General features: G+C 37.1%; 1 protein-coding gene across 2 annotated transcripts in view; it reads right to left on the reverse strand.

Moving 5' to 3' along the window:
- Positions 1–577: 577 nt before the first annotated feature.
- The window catches only part of LOC126366510 (serine/threonine-protein phosphatase rdgC), a 68,005-nt gene continuing 44,977 nt past the window's right edge, over positions 578–23,605 (reverse strand). For both annotated transcript variants that reach the window (XM_050009641.1, XM_050009642.1), the window contains exons 5-15: positions 23,445–23,590; positions 22,840–23,004; positions 16,899–17,065; positions 15,424–15,460; positions 13,883–14,032; positions 9,979–10,059; positions 3,834–4,019; positions 2,345–2,600; positions 1,587–1,735; positions 1,394–1,496; positions 578–1,307 (exon numbers count right to left, since the gene is read on the reverse strand). In XM_050009641.1, the coding sequence (XP_049865598.1) occupies positions 1,096–1,307; positions 1,394–1,496; positions 1,587–1,735; positions 2,345–2,600; positions 3,834–4,019; positions 9,979–10,059; positions 13,883–14,032; positions 15,424–15,460; positions 16,899–17,065; positions 22,840–23,004; positions 23,445–23,590 (1,652 nt within the window). In that variant the 3' untranslated portion in view covers positions 578–1,095. The remainder of the gene's footprint in view (positions 1,308–1,393; positions 1,497–1,586; positions 1,736–2,344; positions 2,601–3,833; positions 4,020–9,978; positions 10,060–13,882; positions 14,033–15,423; positions 15,461–16,898; positions 17,066–22,839; positions 23,005–23,444; positions 23,591–23,605) is intronic.

Below are 23,605 nucleotides of genomic sequence, written 5' to 3' on the forward strand. Positions count from 1 at the left end.
AGCAGTCAAAATTAACTATAATTAATTGAAAAAGAAAAAGAACTATGTTGAAAATCGTTAGCGAGATAAGTATCGTATAACGAATTAAAAGCATTACTTACTTACAGTTTCGTAATGTTGACGTCTTTAATGAAATATTTCATAATTATAATTATATTTTTATGCTGCATAACGAAATGTATTCCTTTTTTTTTCAAGATATACAATATTATAAATTACCTAATCAAGTTAGACTGAACTCCCTCAGCCCGCTACTACAAAAATACAAATATAAAATATAATCGAGTCAGAAGTTAAATGTCATTGTTCCCATTCGTTAAGTTTAATTGTTATTTTTTCTATAAGTGTTGCAAATAAACTTATTTTACAATTATCTATGTATGACCAATAAGTTTTTTACAAATACATTTTTTATTTTGCTATGTTTTACATTGATTTAAGTTGGCACCAATCCCGTAAGTATAAATTAATTAAATATCAAAATATTCAATATACTTTGTTACATGTCCTTATTTTATATTGGTAGCAGATGATCTACTCATACCTACATTTACATTAGATTAAAAAGGGTAATTTTAAAATATACTGTTATTAAAACAAGTAATATAGCTATAAATAGAATTTTTTCTATAAATAATCTACAAAATTGAATAATTATGTATAAGTAAATAGATTAGGCTCAATGCAATAGGTATAGTAGGAACGACTTCAAACGTTACAAGACAAAAAGGCGAAAACAATTTAAGCACACGTGTGAGAAATATTGAAAATATACGCACGTCGACGGCAGACGTAGAGAGACGATGTCGTTGCATGTGTAAAATGCGCGCCCCAGCGGCGCCCGCGCTGGTACATTCACATATCACTCTCCAGCAGCCCGGGCCGTTTAGGCGTGTCCTCGCAATCTATTAATTGTATTTCGTCCGACTCTTTAGAGCCACTCGGAACGCAGTCACCCATTAAATGAGCCTGTCCGTTCTCGTCGTGTTTGATGTTTTTATTTTTTCCGCCCTCGTCCAATTTAAGAATTTCGATCTCGACCCCGGATTCGTCTTTATCGACCGCCGTCCTGCTGGGGCGGCGGCCGAGCTCCTGTCAGGTGGCGGCCATGTCGGCATAGTCTTCGTCGCGCAAGCTCTTCTCGGCCAGGCGGAAGCTTTCAAGGAACTCGTTGAGGTCGACCAGACCGTCCTTGTTGATGTCCATGAGCCGGCAGATGTCCACCAGCTGATCCTGCGTCATCGGGTTCGGCATGTACTTCCCTATCAGCTGACAAGCTTCCGAAAACTCCTCAAGCGTAATGAAACCTACAAAGTAAATAAAGAATGATAAGTTTTCTAAACTGACCCATCAGTCCATAACATGTATTTTATGAAGTCATTATAAATGTAACCTGAATTGTCCTTATCTAAAATCTTGAAAATTGCTTCCAAACTTCTCTTATTTTTATAGAGGGTTTCTACAACGGTTTGAGATTCAGCTTTTCGCCCGATTCTCTGTAAATAAATGAAATAGATATGAATACTACGAAATACGACCAAGATTTACATGTTTTACATATTGGATAAAGAAAATAATTATCTTACGTTAGAAGAAAGTTCAAACGTATCCATATATCGAACTTTACGTGTTTCGGGGTCAGTGCGCACAAGTTTGTCCTTGAGCATTCTCCAGGGAAGACCGAGGTGAGTTATTTCCTCCATAGCTTGACACCAGTCACTCACCGATATGTATCCTGCAGTAACATTAAAACTATAGAGTAAAACTTTTTGTGAAAAAAAAGGAAATAAATTAATAAGTCTCATCGTTACAAGACCTTCGTTTTATATTTCAATTTATATTTCAATTAATTTAAGTTGAAGACATGAAAGCAGTGTCATCTACTTAACTAGAATTTATCAACTGTCTTTTGATAAATGGGACATGAAATGGCGTGAATATAAAAGAACGCGATAACAAATGAGCCCAAATTTACGTTGTAAAAACCTTTGGGAGCTCCTCTTTGAAACTTCTCAGACTGGATGCCTGAATGGAGGTGCCCTGACACTGGAATTAATGACAGGATTAATGCGCATTCTATTTATAATACGAATTAGTGCAAAACATGTGAAACTTACTCAACATTAAATCAGAACACACGACGCCTTTCACGTCTTATGAGCTTAATGTTGATTTAGGACTTTGATTAACGACCGGATATACGGTTCGAGATACACGTACACTGCTGTACGCATGTACTAACAATTAACTCCAAAAAATATGTAGACAATACATCACACATGTTACAGTTACTCTGTATGGAATATTTTCTTATGAATTTATTGAACATTTTGACAATACTCACCGCTCTGATCTATATCCATGCTACGAAATGTCGCCTCTAAGGGTCTTCGTGCCATCATGATCTGATTGTGTAGTTCCCTCATGGCCGAGGACTCGACCAGGCCCACTCGCTGGCGGAAGGTGAGTCGTCGAGTGCGGGACACAGCCGCGGTGTACTGAACAAACTGACGCTCCAACGAGTTCCCACAAAGCTTCAAATACGCCCCTTTATTGGAACCCAGCTCGTAGTAGTTAGAAGCAGAGAAAATAGTTATCACCTGCACAAACAGAATTTAAGATAAATTTCACAGCGGTGACTCAACCGCAATGTCGCTGCATCACATGAGATTCCAGAAATTCGCTCGCAATTTCCCACTCTTAGATGATACGAATCTTTGTACGTTACGTACGCATGTACCTTATTTTATGATAAATGTAACAACGAATATCAACCACACATTATTTAGTAATATTCTTATGCGATTTTTATGCTTTCGAAATGCAGTAAAAAAGCATAATATGCTTGTATTGTTTGTTATTTTCTTGTATTACCTACTCTGTAACACTCATACCACCTTACAGATAAAATATAAACCAGGGATGAACGTGGGTTTAAGTATTTGACAGCCAAGCAAAATTGAATCCAATTATCATACAAAAATTTAGTTTCGATCGCCATCGACTCGCAAAGAAGAAGATCATACAATTCGACTGAACTTTGCTTGGCTGTTAAATACTACCCACCTTCATCCCTGGTTTATTTTTTATCTGTAAGGTGGATAGAGAATGTCTAAAAGGGTATAAAAATAAAGTTAACGATATGCTAACTAGGTATTTAAAGTTACGTAAGAAATAGTATTTTCTTTTCTCAAATTTATTATTCTTGTCACGCTGAGTAGGTACATAGCAATTCGTCGTCTAGGTGAACCCTCGCAAAAGTTAAGTATATAATACGATGTTATAAATTATAAGTAAGCAAACCACATATTGTATATTATATGTATACAAAGTTGACCAAATTCACCGGCTAGCCATGACTATACAAAACAGACTTTCATTAGGAAGAATTTCGAGAGCACTGGAGGTCAATGTCATTCGTAAAAGTTGTTGGGAATATAACATAACATAACAAATACTTTATTGCACAAACAGTAAAAAACAAAATACAAAACAAAAGAGAAATAGAATTAGTACAATAGGCGGCCTTATTGCTAAGTAGCAATCTCTTCCGGGCAACCTTTAAGTATATATAGATACGGAATATTTGCAAAAAGATTAAGAAAGATAGAATATGTTTGCGGTGAGATAAATGATATTGGCTTCGTCTATAAATTCACCCAAAAAAATATAGATTTGACTATTTTGCCAAAAAATATTAAGTAAGTAGTATGACAATTCACAGTCTAACAGAAAGTTCGGTTATTTGTGGGTACTTATTTCATCTGGCGATGGATGTACCTGTGACTACCCATTGGGATTTAGTCGTGAGCTTATGTTATGTGACAACTCACGTTCCCGTTGTGCATGATCTCGTATCCGCCAGGCTTGCACTCGTGACTGCGCACTAGGAAGCTAAGCTTGTTCTTCTGTAGGAAGGTGGCGGTGACATCCGGCCCGAAGTATGTGCCGGCTCCGCGCAGGGCGTTCGCCACACACCCGCCAATGCTCTGGGGGTCCGACCACAGGATGTCGAACACCTAAAGAGATAACGTTCAACATAAGGAATATTACCTATAATGCTTTGTTAGGTTAGGTTAGGTTAGACCTCGTCCCTAATACTCGAGTTAATCAGCAACTTCTCCTATTGAAACTCGTCCCCGGCGGCGGGCCAGTTATGAATCACAATTTAACATTTTTAGGGTTGCGAACCTCAGAAGACACTTTCACTTTTAGGGGAAGACCAAGAAGAGCTTACATGGAATTAAAGAAAAGGTTAACGTCGTGTCTTATAGGGAAGTCAAGGAATTGGCCTTTGATAGACTGGAATGGAAAATGCTTCACCGACAAGGGCGTGGCTCTTAAATTGATGATGATGATGAACCTCTGAAGGAAAAACGGAAGCCTCATAGGATCACTTTGTTCGTCCGACTGACCGTCTGTCTGTCCCTTTTTCTCGGGAATCCTAAAAACTAAACTATTTAAGGACAACCTTAAATAGTTTAATTTACCACAAGGTAAGTGTCCTCTGTAAAGTTTGGATTACCGATTACCTAAATAATAAATGAATATAGCTTTATTATTTCCTGACAATATTTGCTTGTCGACACGAGCTAATGACATCCAAACCCAATCCATTTATTAATAATCTGATTATGAAATGCACGAACCACATATTTACAGGGTATTTTATAATAAATTAAATTACTACAGTCAATATACAGACATAAACGTCGTAAGACAATTACGCTATACGTAAATGGATTCGAGTAGTTAGGTACCTACGTATAACAGAAATTACATACCAATTATAGGGTAGACTATTTGTTCTAGATCTTAGAATGTTCCATTTATTGTACCTACTCGTGAACATGTGGAAGACATTCGCTAATTAGTGTTCGATTTGTAATCAGTATCAGACTCGGTTCAGCTTCTACTAATGCATGATGCTATATCTAATGTATAGACTAATGTGACATGTCGTACCTACGTACATTTGTTCGCAACAAATTACTGTTAGATAGAACAGAATCGATCAGCCGAATGTCGACTGATAGGTACATCACTATTTTAATAAATGTAACAACACTTAGTTGTGTACTTTGACACATCAAACTCGTACATTGAAGAACCTGTTCTTTTTAAATAGATTGGAATCGTGCATTAAAGCTACTATAACACTTTATCGATAATGAAATATAATCACTAATTGTTCTGAACTAGACATTCTGACTACCTAATTAGACAGCTTAATCTTACTATGATTTGATAATTCTAAAACTATACCTATATATCTTGTTGCACTAATTATCAGTATGTGGTGAAGGATGGAAGATTTTTATCTGTATTTTATCCACCAAGATCCGCACCAGTGTCTGCCTATTGGTACTTTGTTATTATGAAACACAGTGTCATTTTTTTGTACCTCTACAATGTGAATGCTACTTTGTACCCCCCCGCGTGGTCGACGATGTCCCTCATTCAGCGCTTATCGCTATCGACCCACTAGGATCGATTAATTCTTTCAAATATTCTTCCTCTCAGAGGACGCCCTAAGCCGAAGTTCGCTTCCAACTGGGCACCCTCAGGCCTATTGTCTTAAATTACCCGTCCAAGTAGATAATGCCATCTGCGGCAATCTACAATAAGTAACGTTATAAAAAAGCTACTTTGCCGTTTAATCAGCTAATTACAATTAGAATTAGTTGCATGACTGAGAGGATTGGCCCTACAAATGGAAGTCATTTATTTTGCGCCTTCATTAGTGCAAATTAATGGAGATCCTCGTAATTCGATAACACTATCGGATTCATGAACTCTGCGGTACTAAAACTCATGGAGTTTTATTTTGGTCCATCAATAATTTAATTAAACTCCGCTTGTATTTTTCCATAATAAAACCAATACTTTCCAACCCTTTCCGTTTATTTTTCCAAAAATGTCTCATTTACGTACTTTTTTCTTGTGCAACATCCTATTCTTATTTTGAGAGCGATGACGCTTGTTATTTTCAATATCGTACATTTCTCGGCTGTACAATAGAGAGTGTCCCGGGAAATCTGTCCAATAGTTTACGTGACATGAAAACGAATTTAGTAAAGAAAACTCATAATATATTTCTACAATACAATACAAAAACACTTTACTGTACAAACATACAAAAAAATATAATTCAAATTTCTACATTATATACATGTAAAAAGGTACTGACTATTATTTGAAAAGGTTTGATGGGAACCGACTTTTTACTGTCCCCCGTTGGACCACTTGTCGTTCGTCTGTCTGTCAAACCCTTTTCTCAAGGACGACTAGAGGTAGGCATCAAGTTAAAATTAAAATGAAATAATGCGTAAAGCCTCTTACGCCCCGTTTGATATTTTCTAAATCAATACAACAAAAAAATATAGCGGCAACTAATTTTATTAATTTAAATTTTAATTATCGTATCAACAGTGGCTGCAAGTTGTCTTTGATTACTTGTGGCTCGGCCCACCCCATTAGGGATAACGGGCGTGAGTTTATGTATGTATGTAAATTTTAATTATTATAAACAAACGAGTAGCGAGCGATAAATCTGACTCAAGTGCCGCGCCATTTGACACGAACACGTGACCTTGGTAAAACTTAAAAAAAGCAGCCATCTTGGGGCGGGTTACAGAAGAGTTAATCAATCTACGTGGATTGCCTTTTTAAAGCCATGTCAATTTTGCCAAACTAATTATGTAACAACTTAAGGTTGAGTACGTAATTAGTTTGTAACCTTAGGCAAACAAATAGCTATGAGTACGGAACTTTAACATTATATGTACGTGTTCCATTGATCTAATCGTTTATCCCCGCAAAAAATATATATGTCATCGGTTCGTATGTTTGACCGCACGTTACCACATGGTTCAGAGCAGTGGGTGCGAGCCAGCATTCGATTCGAGGCCACACACGCAGGCAGACGCTGTGAAAAGGAGGAATTTCCAATTTCACAGACTATACGTCATGCATGACACACCAGACACGTACTGGATCCCATTGCCTTAGATATTTACAAAATAAACACTGTAACTTTAGAATATTTTGCTGTAATATATGATAAAAAATTTACTACTTATTCGTCCTGCTATTCATTAAGCTGAATTTCCAAACTTTTTCAGAACTTCGTCAGATTTCAAACATCCATTTACTTTAATTACGGTCACGATGAACTGTCATCATTTGTTTCAATATGAAGTTTGTAAGACCAAGATAAGTACAGTCAGGACCTTCGTTTGTGTTACATAGATATAAATACTACGCCGGTGCAGGAAGTGGCGCCCACTGTGGGAAGCAGAGCTTATCAAACAGATAACGAGCGTGGTTGTGGGTTGGTACCCTGCACGTCAGCTCTGACACGGGTGCGTGACGAAAACAATCGCAATACATCAGGACGCCCCACTTTGTATCTTTGAGAGCTCAAGAGAAACACGCCAACCTGTTAGACCAACTCTATTGGACATAATAAAGTCTATAGTAACTTGAACAAATTAGGCTTTGAAGAATCAAACGAAACAGCATGATATTCAAAACAGTAAAGTAAAAAACTTTTGGGCAAAATCCTCTAACGTGGAAATGCAAGGTGGGTGAGATAATTAAATAATCCGTGCGAATTAAAATACTTATCAGATCACAATGGAGCTTATGCTAAAACTTCAAGAGTACCTACTGTATTATAAATTGTGTGTTGTATGCGAATACAATAAGGCTGTTTGTTGTTTAAGAAACGAAGAGCAAATTTATCAAAGGCGCAATTTTGAAATTAAACCGTAAACTCCACAGATTACGGTAAAGACGAAATGTTGTTTTTCGAATAAATCCTTAATCCGTCGGAAAGTTAAAACCGAACAAAGTCAGTAGTATCCAACGTAAGAATTGCAAGAGGATCTCCCTCGAGGGCGCAGTTCATAAAGCGACAGCGAGACGTAAGTTTATCAAGACTCGGCGGGAGCTCAGGGAAATTGTATTACTACAAGGACTGACAGTGGCAAAAATTCTCCGACCAAAGGAAAAAGATATGATTATTTTTTCAACTTCTGACGCAGGCAGTCATATTACTTATCTTCAAAGAAGATTGAACAGACTTCTTTTAAAAATCCTTATAAGGGACTGATGGCAAGGATGATGAGATTTTATCAAAAGGAAAACTTAAAACCAAGTACCTACTTCGTAGAAACAGTAGCCATTCTAGACATAGACTACGACAAATGCTTCGCTCGCCGAGTTCGTTAAATACATAGTTAGAAACTGTCGCCGGTTCGTATAAATGAGAAGTTGCCTGAAGATTGTGTTAGTTCTTGAGCAAACACAGATAACCGAGTTAGCACGAGGGATATTGCTCAAGTGAGCGCGGCAGTAACGAGCTCCCAGAACCAATCAGCCATCCTGATTGATTTTAACAGAAACGTTTAAAGATTTATAATAAATTTTATCAATGCTTGAATGATCTACAGACATTCCTTGAATGGACTCATTCTGAATTATTACAGGAAAATGAAAGGTATAAAGAAATGGGTGGCGCGGGTATTGAATTTCCTAAAGACATAATTTGACTCGGGCTATTCGACCAAACATTGGACTAAGTAATTTGAAATGACGCTGGTCGACGCGTAAACAAAGCAACCGAAGGTGTATTGACTGACAGTCCGTAACCAGTATAGGGGCACACGGATCGATACATTAATGTGTATCGTGAATAATTGACCACCAGGATACGTGTTTTTGGAAATAGATTCAGTAAGTCATTTAAAATAGACGATTGGCGATTTAGTAAAGATAAAAATAAACACATCATTATCCGTCCGTATCATAGACTTTTCTTTCACATAAATGCAAAATAACTATTCATGTATCTAAGTATAGCTACTTATGTTAGTTACTTCCAATTTTAGGGCATCCAAAAATAAATGTATTGTCGATGACTCGTTACGCGATGTGGGCGTTATCAGCGAAACTTAAACGTAATGCTTTTTATCAACGGTATTGGATTTCAATTTGGAACGATCAGAATCCACTTCAGCTGCCTCATAATAACGATTGCGTCTGTATGCATTGATAAAAACAAGCCCGTTTAACACCTCTAATCTGCATAATTACGTAGAGCGGTATATGATTCTAATCGGTTGCCGTCTCCTGTTATGTAAGTACCTATACTAGAAGAGATTTTTGTGTAACAATATACTTCTTTATTATTTAATATTAACCTTTTTACAAAGTTTCTGTTAAATTGTCTTTAAACTGCTCAAAGGTAAATTTTGAATGTCAATGGGACAAATACCATCACTAATTTAAGAGCCACGCTCTTGTCGTTCTAGCATTCTCCATGCCACTTTTTAGGGAAAAATAGGGCAGTTTCCCTCTTGCATTCCGCCCTATAGTGGGACAATACGTTAGTGACATCGTAACGAAATCGATATCAAGTGGAATTTTCACTCGCAAAAGCATGGAACTGAAATATAATTTAAAAAAAAAAACAAAAATTTTCATGAATTTTCCGACAGCAAATTCCACTTGATATCAGCTCAGAATCTAACTCACCCCCCTCAGTGTTCGTTAAGGTGTCACTAACACCCATGCCTACTTGTATGGCTATCTGTATGTACGGTCACAAGCATTAATATGTATACACTTTGGTACCATGTCACATTCACTTTATTGGCAAATTGAACTGTAAGTCTCACTAAATGTCAAATATGTTTGTGCGACAGAGTCCTAAAATGGGTACATTATATTGCTCATGACTGTACTTGTGTGGGGTGTAAGTGACATCGTAACGAATGCTGAGAGGGATGATTCATCTCATTATTCTGAGTTAATATCAAGTGGAATTTTCCATCGCAAAAGTATAAAATTTAAAAAAACTAAAAAAAAACACGAATTTTGCGACGGATAATTCCACTTGGAATCATGGTCTGGATCATCCTCCTCAGTATTGGTTACGATTTCACTAACACCCTGTATACAAATAGTACTCACCTGCTTCCACTCCACCTTGTCAATGACGTCAGCGCCGGGCGCCGTGCTCTCCGTGACAGGCGGCCGCAGTAGAGACACGTACTGAAAACAACACACTCTAAATGCACAAATAGATGACTGAACCTGTGCGGTTCGCACCACGAATACGATAATGCGACGCGGTGTGGTCGTTCACGCCAGACGGTCGCACCGCACCACGAACTCTCCAGTCGTTTCCGAGCTAGCGGTATGTAAAAATGACTACGTTTAACAAAACAAGCCAAATTCGCATTATTTGCAGCTACCAGCCTTGCGATACTTTTACCATGACCAGTAAAATGGAGCTGCAAATAATGCGATTTATTTAACTTGTTTTGTTAAACCAAAGGTTGTTGTCATGATCACACACGTTTTATGCACAGTGTAGTTTCCAACTAGTCGAATGAATTACTTTATACTAAACGTCAAAACGCGAAATTGCTATGTATGAAATAGCAACCTGTGACGTCAAAAATATGACAACTGTCGCATTTATTATTTAATTTTTTTATTAAAATTCATAAATAAGTGAAAAAAAGACAGGAAACGTTTATTGTCACCTTTAGATCTGTCTTTGTTCAGTAATCAGTATTTCAGAAAACTACTCAACTGCACATCAGTTCGAATTTGTATTCAAAAGTACCCGTTCACCTACAAATCCGAGCGCAGCGCGGTACTAACTCTCCTGATACCTACCACATCCTTATTCTGTGTGAATTTTGTTTTATTAAATAATTTAAAATTCCCCCAATAGGATTAGCATCTTAAATACCAACTTAATTCAGATACTTTTTTAATTAAACAACAAAGTTTCTTCGGAATATTTCCGAATATTACTATTAACTAGTAAATTGGGAAAACTTTTTAGGTTACTTCGTTACTTATATTGGGTCTTCTGAGGAAAAGTAGTAATCTGAGTGTACATAGGCGAGGTCACTTGTCCAACCAATAAAGTAGTCCAATATACTCTGTATAGCTGTCGTACGTTATTCGTTTAACCTCAATTGATCGGCGGGAGTCTAATCGCGTTTCAACCAACGGATGAGATGACATTAATTAGTAACTGGCCTAAGATTTTAAGACCGAAACAAACTAGGAACAAAGATATTTCACGCTTAATACCAGATAAAGCTTAACGTAAGCTTAATTTGTATCTAATCGCCAAATAAATTGACTAAACTAATTGCAGCAGACTCAGAGTAGTAATTACAGAGGGATTTCATTCAAGACAAAAATTACTTTAGATTACCTTGTTCAAAGTCAACCGCAGTTTCTTTTCTTACCCAAATAATAAGTAATATACTAAAGAGATATGGCTACAAACTTCTAATCATTATTCAACGAGTGTATCAAGGTAAAATGCGATAAAAACATGTTCTTTTTCTCTATTTAAATTGGAGAGCATATCAAATACAACGCTTTCATGGTTCTCGAGTACGTGCCACGCGGCACTGGAAATAAAAGCTTCCAGTGAAGCGCTCTCCATGCTGTTAGCTGTAAGACGATAATGTAAAACATCACGTAGAACCGCACTTCTCGATGGAGGAACAAAATAATTGTGTTAGGGCCTGTCCACATCACCACGGCACGACGTCGTCGCCGTGGAACGGTGCGGTGCCGTGGCGCGGCACGTTGCCGTAACGTGGGAATTTACGTTGCCGTACCGTAAAAATGTACCTCACAACACCGCAAAGTTACACACACAACAGAAGCAGAATACGTTTTGTGCGGTCCATATCTACAACGAGACTGTTATTTATTTGGTGAAGAATGTAAGTACCGAAAGTTTACAAGGCACGGCAACGTGTAACTTTGCGGTGTCGTGAGGTACATTTTTACGGTACGGCAACGTAAATTCCCACGTTACGGCAACGTGCCGCGCCACGGCACCGCACCGTTCCACGGCGACAACGTCGTGCCGTGGTGATGTGGACAGGCCCTTACTGGGGTTCGTTTGTCGCATCTAAGGGTGGATCGAACGGAATCGGACCTATTAATAATCTCAGCTTCGAGACTGCCCTAAAAGATCATGTCAATATGACAGTTATATAAAAACAGGGACTTGAGCATGATCTTGAGGGAGTTTATTAATACCACCATAAGTAACATTTACGAGAATTATATTGATGGGAAACTGAACGCCAGTAACATTGTTGAGTCTCGTTATTAGAAGTAAAAACTTGATATTGCAATTGAAACTTGGAGCTATGATATGTCTCAACTCTAGAAATTCTAAAACGATTTATTGTTTTTGTCTACAAAATGTAACAAATTATTAAGCATTTCTATCAGAGTTCTCTTCAAACTTATTCTATGTACTTACTTACTTAGTAATAAATTATTTATGAAAAGTGTACAAAATACCAGATACTTCAGTGGATTACTTCTTACTTTAATATAAGCACTAAGACTTCAGTTACTTTGTAAATTAAAGACTAAAAGAGAAACAGGAAAGTTCAGCATTAAATGAATGTGGTTATTAAGATTTACGTCCTGCAACGGAGGGATAAAAAAACTATTCGAACCGATGTTCATTCATCTCACCATTCCTCATTAACAAAAGCAGTTTATTAGAATGATTTTTCTTTCACTTCATTTCATGGTAAATACAGCCGCATGACTTAACTGTTTCAGTTTATTATTTTTGGGAAATAGCTCCTAAGTAACACACAAAGAACAAGGAAATGAAATATACCAATGCAAGGAAAGGGCTTCCCATGTTCCCATTTAGGATCTCATACTTTGCAGTCGCACTAAGATTTTTACTCGAAATCTACACGCATGGGGTGTTCATAACGAAAAACCCCATTGTACCATCTAAAAGAGTTAAAAAAACACAAGATATTATTACACCGTATACGAGTAGAATTTCACTTCTTATAAATAATATTTAGTCCTTTAAAGAACAAAGGAAATATTTAGACAAGCAGGAGCTCTACCTCAGCTGTTAAATAAAGGTCGCTTTTGTGTGTACAATATGATTGGGTTTATCCAATAAATAAGTTACAACTTATTTTCGTTCTACAAAAAATAAAAAAGGACATAATTATTTCTTCTATGCTGGACTGGGAACGAATAATAAATCAACTAACTGTCGTTCCGGACACGTCGCAAAAATAGAATGAGGGATTACGTCCATTCTAACAGGGCGGATTCACCTTTAAGCTTCACCCTTTCTGCTTTCCGCTTCCTGGTCCTGCTTTACGCTTCTTTTTATCCAATCCATCTTCGGATTATATTATTATATCAAAAGTATTGAAGCAAGTTGTCTTCTAACTACCTATGCTATCATTTTGCAATTACGTTATTTAGGTAAGTAGGTACTTAGGACTCTGTCTTAGGGACCGCTGGCGTGAGTTAAAGTATAATCGTTTATACATTTATTCCTCCCACTCAAATTACAATATTAATACATCTCTCGTAGAAATTGAAATTCCGTGACAAAAACTACTAGTAATTTTAATTTTATTGTATTTTAATTTTGGTTTTAATTTTGATTTTAATTTAATTTTATTTTTTTTATTTTTTTAAGTGTGTAATTAATTAATGTACTTAATATGGACCATCATGTCTGAAATAAATGATTTTTGATTTGTTTTGATTTTGATTTGACTATCCCAACGGGAAATAGACGTGATCTTATGTATGTTATGACTCAACTTTTGGGGAGGACGAGCATTGGTAAACCCTGGGTCAAAATATGTTCGAAATGAGGAGTTGTGCTTAGTTAAGTATAGTAATATCTTCTTCTATCGTGCGGGTTATGAGGTGGATTACCTACCTCATCAACTCTGGTATCAAAGTTATTATTATGACGCCAAAAGCCCCTGACATGATATGAAACGAGGAGTATATTATATACGTAGTATACGTGTTTATAACATACCTTATCGCGCTCCAGCCCCCGAATCATATCCAGGTCGGTGGTGTCGGAGATGCCTCCATGCACGATGAACACGCGGTTGTTGATGATAGTGCCCAGCGGTAGCCAGCGGTACACTCCCTCGATCAATTTCAGCAGTCGCTCCGCATTGTGCTGCCAACACAACAGCTATTAGCTATTATACACAAACTTTTCCAATAAGCATACTGTCCCAGGCACAACTCCGACAAAATTACGGTATAACAAGAAATCAAGCCGTTTCGTTGCGCCTCTGTATCGAATTTTGTTATAATAAAATGCAAAGCGTTCTTAATTTGAAAACTTAAAACGATCCACGCTGCTTATCATTCCGCGTCATATTGAATATGTTAGGTGTATTGTGGGCGATGGTGAAGAATCTTTCATTTATTCATCATTAACTTTATGTTGATACCAAAAGTGACTGAAACTATGGCTCAGCCTTTTCGATTTCCGGTGTTAAAAGTGTTCATTGTGTGTGAAAATAAATGTCATAGCAGTGTCACGACATATTAGAAGACGTCAAATAATATATCATTTCTAATATGAAACGAAAAAAGAAAATACATTAACCGGCACGCCGCTCTGCTTTGTGTGAAAGTCATCATGTTATAGCGTAGACCACAGAACAGAAATACCCAATAAGGTCGATGTTTCTTGCATAAACAATGGTATAATGGCAACCTGTGACAAAAATGCTCTCACCTCCATTCATCTTCAAACAACATGTTTTCTTCTCAGAAGAGTTACGGAAATTAACATAAGTATTCCTGTTAGCATGTAACAAATAACTCAAGGGCCCCGTTCAATTTGCACCCGGAAACAAACATACGAATGTTAAGAAGCTCGCAGCGGATTAAACGGGAGGGTAAAACAAAGGACAGTCAAGTACACAACTTTCAGGGACGCGACAACTCAAAGTGTCGAACAAAAACATACGTCGACTGCCGGACTTGTTTCAAGCTTGTTCCATTCAACCTTGTTTACTTCAAAGCGATTTATCAATACATCATCAATACTACATACAACTCACCCACATAAAACACTCAGAGTACGCCCAACGAATTTACATAGGATAGGTACAGAATAGATGACAAACTTTCAGTTGTTTATGACGTCTGTCCTATGCTAAAATGATGATAATATAATCATGATAATATGAAACGTGATCTTACTTGACTGGGATGATAAGTAGCGGAACAAATCTAAAGTTATTTTTATTCTAAACATTTTGCCTATACTTACAGTTGTTATTTATAGATAGTAGCGGCAATAAAAACGTTCATAAAAGTAATAAGTATTGTGTATTATCCTCTTGTTTCAAAGGCTTTGAGTTCTTTGTATAAAATATTGGCTGGTACGCTTTAATGCATTGTAAAATACTCATAACTGTCTCTGTAGGAACAAAGAAATCCAATTTCGTAGCAATTGTTAGATACTTTATAGATCATTACTTCGTTAGTGTTTCTTCAATGGCTTTAGTATACTGTGAAAATGGAACTCGTGGAAGATATAGGACTACTTACCCTGTACTTCTGGTGGACTTCTCTTATAAAACCGTACCTGTGAAAATTTCAAATTATTTGGTATTAATTCTATCTTTGTTGGCTCAATATACTTCGGATCGCAGTTCAATCGATCAAACTTCATCAAAACTGTCGCGTACAAGTTTTATATTTTGATATTAATTAAGTTTTGGGAAAGCAAATTTCCAAATGTAAAAAGTTACTTTTTCTACTTCATTATTTATTATAAAAATAATATAATTTACCCAATATTACTGTCCCTTACATACCATTAAAACTACACACGACTCTGCCAAAACCAGTAGAGTCTGCCTTCTTTACTTGAGTAAACTAAATCTAATGTATTTAAACCGCCCGGAGGCATACTTGGCTTACACCTAATAGCAAGTACTTGTTTTCAACAGGTGAGTCATATGTCTTAGCTATCCAACTTTATGTACTCCCTTAACCACAAAAACAGCTCAACCAAAGCCGACAACCGATCACCAATTCAAGAATTTATTTCACATGCTGGTACGTAAAATTATTGATCAGATCCAAACACCAAATTCAATCTAGGCTACAGGCGCCTTCAAACCACTTCACCGCGATATACTGAATATTTACGAGACAGTGTAATATATACGATAGTTGCTGGAATAATAATAAAGGCTAGGCGCAGGTGAATACTTTAGTGCCATTTGTTACGGCATACATTACTTGAATGTTTGTTTTTAGTAATGATTCACCAGGCTAACAACATCGGTGATTGTTAACACAAATATATTTTTTTGGAAAACAAAGTATACCAAAGTTTTTGGGAAGTCAAATGGGTCAGCTTTACTAGCTTATAAATAAACTTTTGTTTATATGACACATCCAACAACTTTCGTAGTTGCAGCGTGGCTGAAGATGAATAATATTTCGTAATCTCACAGTGGTCTCATATTAGATGAGAATTCGTCTTTACATATGTACAATCAACGACCAAAACTGCAGTCACTGAGCCCAGCCAATTATTTGTAAACAGTGGTGAAATTATGAAACATTATTTGTTCTTGTAGGTGTTTTTATTCTAGGATGCTTTTGCGTTAACGACAATGATATTGACTTCCGGTGTTCGAAGAACTACCCAAGTAAGTATATCAAACTTAACAATTCCCATCGTGTATTACATCTATCTACTCAGCCTGTATCCACGCACTGCTAGGTATAGGCCTCCTCTCTTTCACGCCATCCTTTCCGGTCCCGTGCATGTCTCATCCATTGCTTTCCGACGTACCTCACGATGCCATCCGACCACTGGGCTCGTGGTCTACCTCGATATCGCATTCCATCCCTTGGGTACCATTCAGTAACAGCCTTAGTCCATCTGTTGTCTTCCCGTCTTGCCAAGTGTCCAGCCCATCTCCACTTAAGCCTAGCGATTCGTATACCTACATCTTCGACTTTAGTGCGTTGCCGAATTTCGACGATTGGTATACGATCATAGTTACCTAGAATTCATAATGAGATCCTCGTGGTTCCCGCGGTTGAGGAACACGCCCCCCGGGAACGCCAGCATGCATGCTAGCAGCAGCAGCAGCACCTCCAGACCCTTCTTCCCCCGGTCCACGAAGTCCCCGTTGAAGATATATGGGTTCTCCGGAGACGGCAACCCATTCTACGTAAATACAAATACAAATAAACTTTATCGCACCAAAAAGAACCATAATTACAGAACTAACAGACGCTACCAACATAAATCAATGTCACTATTAAAACTCCAACGATTTGTAAGAGGAAAAAATGTAAATCGCAAAAATGTAAGCGGGTTAAGCTTCTCTGATTTTAAATTTTAAAATAGCGTCCACAGAGGTCTGAGGAAAAGTTATTCCTTTATAAATAAGACACGTAGCATTTCAATAAGTTCGACACGAGTTCGTAGTAAAACTTATAACTAGATTATTAACCATAGGAAAACGGAATAGTCTGCTGACTTAGTTCGGTATTACAGTCTTTACCGTATCTTTGAAAAAATAGGTCTTTATATGATTTTCTTGACAAAAACTTCGTAACACGATGTAATAAATCAAGGGGGATTGTCACGAAAGGATGACTTTCTGCGGCGTGTTATTGTTACTATCTGACAGAGCCGTATAATTTTACGTCACTCGACGTGTTTTTAGAGATTATTTTGCCTCATTTGTGTCTAACTTCCCCGCATACAGGACTCCGTTAAATTTTGTATGACGTTATTACGCTAACTTTCCGAACAAGTGCTGAATCTGCGGGTAACGGACAACTATTGTCGTTAGCGTCAACTTGTTTACGAAAGTGACTTAATTAAAACGTACAACACAATTCATATAAATGATTAAAAGCAGTTTGTGGGTCTGCCAAACCTAGTTTAACAAGATCAACGCAAAAAGTAAGTTTTAGCAACTTCCAAGGCACATTAAAGGAATCACGTCATGACTAACGTGATGGAATATTTATAGGCAGTAAGTAATCTAAGGCTGCTAATACCCAAAGTGGCTGCTAATGACTCTTAAGTGTATTACGTACGTTGTATATACAACCAATCTTTACAATTTCCAGTAAAGCTACATCAAAAGAGAAACCTTTTATGAATAATCCTATAAAAGTAAATACCGCAGGTAAATTGAGCCAGGTGACAGCGACACGCGATAAATTTGGTTGTTCGTCATGATAAGTATCTGACGCGATGTTTACTATGCCATTGTAGTTATTGTCAATGATATGACGGGTGAGGGGGCGAGATTGACATTGTCAACTCACAGTGTGACGCCGTCTACCGATGGAACAATCCGAGCGCAATTCGTGAATCCTTATATCTGCAGCGAGCCCGCAGCGAAGACCGCTTACGCAAGCTAATCGATACCGCCCATGTGCCATGTAACCATTATCCTTTACCCTCGTAAGCCTTTGAATTACGGTTTGACTGATTTACTCATCTGCAGTCGTTATATTAATCACTTTCTGTTTGTTTTGATTTAAATTCGTATTGTTACAATTTTTTTATCATGGACATGAAACCGACTTTACACATGTTATCGGCTTGTTGCATTATTGGTTTGATACATTGTTTGTCATTGATATATATGGGTAACAATAGACACTGCAGATGTTGCAATTGGCTGCAATGCAGTTGTCCAGCTGCCCCGTTTGTTTCCACAGGGCGTGGACTAGACAGCCGGCGCCAGCGTGCTTTTGATTGCATTTCAGTCACATCGCCATATGTATAATCTTAATTTATAAAATCGACTTCTCCAAAAATGATATTAAAACATATAATACCGTTATACCGTCTTATAGTGCATCCACAACAGAGATATATAATTTATAAAGTAAGTAAAATTAAGTTTCGTGCTTTATGTTTCATGAAACATTCTAACTTTTGCGACTAATATTTTTTCGCTAATTATATCTTCATGTACTTACATGCTAACATCTAATGATCAATAATGTTCTTTTATCAGATATGTTCTAATTAAAGTTCAATACATAATTCAATACTCCGGTGTTGAGTCACCATTACGTGAAACCCTTTATGAAGTGACTTATTAACTGATCTGTCAGAAAAATAAGATAGCAATATGTCAACAGTTTTCCGCTTCCTTCCTGGCTTTATTAGATTTAATGGTTCTCCGATAAAAAAACTCAAAAAATAAAACTCAAAATCAGCCTAGATAGTACAAAAGTACTTGTTTACAGTGAAATTGTTTTGAATAATGTACGTAGTACCTAACAATCTCCATTGTATTAGATTTATAATAATTGAAAAAGATAAAATTTAAGATGTCAAATCAGTTACTTTTTACTAAACGTCAAAATACGAAATTACTATAGAATTTGTATGAAAAAGCACACTGTGACGTCATAGAGAAACGTGATAAAATGTCGGACTTATTATTACGTTATTCTTGATTTAAATTCATAAATAAGTTAAAAAGAAAATGTTTTTCGTTAATATTAGATATGTCTTTATTTAATAATCAGTGTTCCATAATATATCTTGTACACGTAGCTTGTACACGACCCAATTCCGGGCCATAGAGTGGAAACCCATCTTCACATAATCTTAGGACTTCCATATTCTGCCCACTAAAATAGGTATTTATATAGTACTTATGTTTTTATTTATTTATTAAATCTTAATACTAAATACACAATATAGCAATGCCCACTGTCTGTAGGAATAAGTCTCTAGCAGTAACATGTACTATATCTAATTGTAATATGTAAGTATAACACAATATAATGTATCACAATAATTAACTAAACTAACAATTAGTAGCATGAATTAGCCAGGACTCGAATCTAAAAGGTATCGTATAGTAACTTTTTAAATTTACCTTTGTTTGTTTCGAGACGGATTTTCATAGGCAACCTATTTAGTATGTAGGGTCTAGGGTATGTAGGGTGTAGGGTATGGGGGATGCTTTTTAAAAGTTTTATCGCCATAACAATTATTTACTCTAGGTACTACGAATTTGCATGGGCACACCGATCTCGTACCCTAACTATGATTTGCTAAAGGTTGTTCATGCTCTTTATTGCCATTGTTGTTAGTAGCCAAAACGTATTTATGTTTTAAATATACAGGAACAATTTTACAAATCTCTTTTGCAATTATTTTTAGACTTTTTATTTACCAGTAAGTAACTTTAGAAATCTGATTTATATTGCTCCTAATTTAGGTTTACAATGTAAGGCCACAGCAATCATTCAATTAATACGAAGTATAGAGGTATACTTTAACAGTAAAGTATACAGAGTGTTAGTGACATTGTAACGAATACTGAGGGGGATAATTTAGACCATGATTCTGAGATGGAAAATTCCACTTAATATTAACTGAGAATAATGAGCTGAATCATCCCTCTCAGTATTCGTTACGATGTCACTAACACCCTGTATACATTAAGTATATACAATAACATGACCTCACAAAACTGAAGATGTACTTATCTTCACACCACATCAAACCACAACAAGATTTTAAGATTCTAATGACCAGTGGTTATAGCAGCCATAAAGTTGAACTGGTTCTGAAATTTTTACGCGTACTTACAACTGGAAAACCGCGGAAGGCCGCGATATCGTGAATTCATAAAAAATAGGAGGATATAAACAGCATAAAAGAGCGAGGGCAAGTCTGTTTACAAATATTGTGATAGCTCACCGTTTTATTACCCAATGGGCCGTCCCGAATAGCTCCACTGATTGCTAGGCCCTTGATAAGTAAAGTGACTGTTCAAACCATTGATGTTATAATTTGTTAATATAGGCTCGGCCGGCCAGTCTCGCAACACCACTATGTCCACTAACCTAGTGAGTACTTTATCGTCACGGGAAGGTCCACTCACACCTAACAAAATTAACGGGAGCTTTACTAATGAAAGCAATTTAGTGTAGACATTATGGTGGCTTATATGAAGGTAACTCATTGGGAACAGTTCCCAATGTTTGTGTAGCGGAAATAACGGCAGGAAAGAAAACTTGTATAGATTAATAAGGGCGTCCGGCGTAACAGGCGGTCTATCAATCAAGCAGTGGCCGGCATCAGCGGCGACCGCCGGCCGGCACAATTAAATGACGCGTGCGCCGCTCCCTGCGTATTTACCGCGGAACCTGCCGCTACGCTCTACTCCGCCTACTCTTGACGTCAAAGCCGCTCATTGAACGTCCGCGAAAATAACGCCGAGAAACCTTATTTACCTACTTCATTTCTAGTCGCGTAGCATTACAAAAGATTACGTATACACAATCCCCGCTGAATACGATATTAGCGGGCTCAAAATATATTATGACAAGCGACAAACCCGCAAGCAAATAGGAAAGTGAACGTCATTGCCATATTGGATTCTCGAAAGTATATTTACTCGCGTAGTTACTGAAATGATCTTCAATCAAACTTTATCAAATACGCCACACATAAAATAAAGTTTTTATATTTATAGTGCTTTATCTAGGTTAACACAAATTAAGTCTTCTTCGATCGTGTGGGTTGTGAGGTGAATTACCAACCTCATCAACCCTGGTGTCTGGCTCAAGACATAAGTGATATTGTAAACGCGGTAAGAACCCGTCATTATGTGCTTTAATTATAAGTGATATTATTGCATTTAAATAGGCAGGCAGCGTGACATCAAAGTTACTGTTAGATAATACACATGATTCATGATTGTTTCTCTTTTGTTTTGTATTTTGTTTTTTCCTGTTTGTGCAATAAAGTATTTGTTATGTTATGTTATGATTATTGTTAACAAAGCTCACAAAATACGAATTTGGAACAACGAATTCTGTATCAATAACCGTCGTCGATAAAGGATGGGAAGAACAATTGATGGATTTGAATAGGTCGGAGCGTTGCGGCAATTAGGGTGAGTCGGTTTGTTTGGTTGAATTTGTATCAGATTGTAGTCGTTCGATTAAACAGCGGTACCTAGTAAGCTTAGTCACGTTTCCGTAAGCTGTCCTTTGTCACTGTTCACGTACTTACATTATATTTGCATACATTGAGCTACCTAATGATGTAAATATGTTCGATGGGTGTTTCGAGGTTTGGGTTTCCTTTTGCCAATTCACGATACAACACAGACAGTTGTGTCTGTCTTTATTTCTATGTAAACACTCCTAGAAACTATGCCAAACCGAATATGTAAATTCACCCCAGAGGAGTACTTTGTGTGACAAATATTATATTTGATCGTTCTGTCTGTGAGTAATGTCTATGAATACCTAGCATATAAGTAGTAATGTCAGTTTTATGGCTTTGGTATCAGCATTATATATTGGCAACTTCATATCAATAAACGTAATTAGTTTCATCGTGATACCCAAAAAAAAAAACCATTGTTCATGACAGTTGTGGAGTACAAGCCCCAGTTTGAAATTCTATAATAATTTAGGCTATTTGTAGATAAGTGTGTGTACACACCTCTGTGTATTAAAATACCCCTCCACTTTAGAGCGTAAAGGTGGGTACTGACTGGTGTTACGAGGCGTAATGTAATGTGTTACACAGCGAGCGTTCGTGCTGTCAGTACAGGGAAATAAGGCGCTCGTAGCGAGCATCAACACTGATTTAAAGCACATGACGTAACATATCATGCTCGCTGCGACTATTCGCAGCATTGTACTATTACAATACGCCTCGTAACACCGGTCAGTACCCACCTTAACAGGTATATTCTCAATATTTCATATTTTCGTTTTCCATTTCCATGAGAAGCTATAAAATTGTTTCCATTTTTATATACTATACTTATGATATTTTATAATAAATTATAAAATGTTTGTCTAGCACTTATCCGTGCTAGACTCATCTTAAATACACTCGTGTCGGCTTCACAAGAGCTGCGAATTCAAATGCTGTCCGAATCAGAATGTTTTCTCTTTGTGAGTTATACTTAATAGTTATTTGATTACCTTATGGAAGATAACAAGCAAGTCGTCGAGTTTCCCATGCAGATCGCCGCAAACGGTGATCTGGCTGGAGATCGAAGTGGTGGCCACGTTTATGTTGGGCATACGCTTGAGTGCCGTCGTGGCCTCTTTCAGGATCTGGGCCACGTGCTTCGGGTGCAGGCGATGCTGGAAATAAATATATAAGTCAACAGCAATTCACTCTTAGCCGTATACTGCAACAAATCCAAGCAAAAACCAGAATATCTGCCGTCGATTTGACTTTCAAAATATTGAACTGTACCATTCATTTTATACTTAATTTTCCAAGTAATTAGGGGTCGTAAAACCATTAGTGCGAAACTTACGATAAAGCCTTTCAAAAGCCGAATATGCCTCCAATTTTCGGCTAAACGACTTGAACGCTGTCAATTTTAAGCTGGCGAAACCATTTGTCACTGAACATCTATAAAGTGTTTTTTGTCTGAAATATTTTTTACGTTCGAAATATTAGCAATTCAAACAGGATTTCTTCGTAAATCCTTTCGACAGGATCCGGAACTTGAGTAAAGGTGTCCTATTTTAATTAAAAGTGTAGGTTTACGGATACACGAGGCTGGAACAAGTACCTTTTTCTTCCTAAACGCTTCAATCAGTAAGTCAATATCTTTCCTCTGGAGCGGGAACTCGATGTCAGGGCCCCGCGAGGATTTCGCTGGCGCCGTCTCGTCCACGCCCCCGCCTTCGTCAGATTCCTCGGAAAACACCTGGTCACCTAAATTAATAAATT

Source organism: Pectinophora gossypiella, chromosome 4 (assembly GCF_024362695.1).
Source record: "Pectinophora gossypiella chromosome 4, ilPecGoss1.1, whole genome shotgun sequence".
NCBI lineage: Eukaryota > Metazoa > Arthropoda > Insecta > Lepidoptera > Gelechiidae > Pectinophora > Pectinophora gossypiella.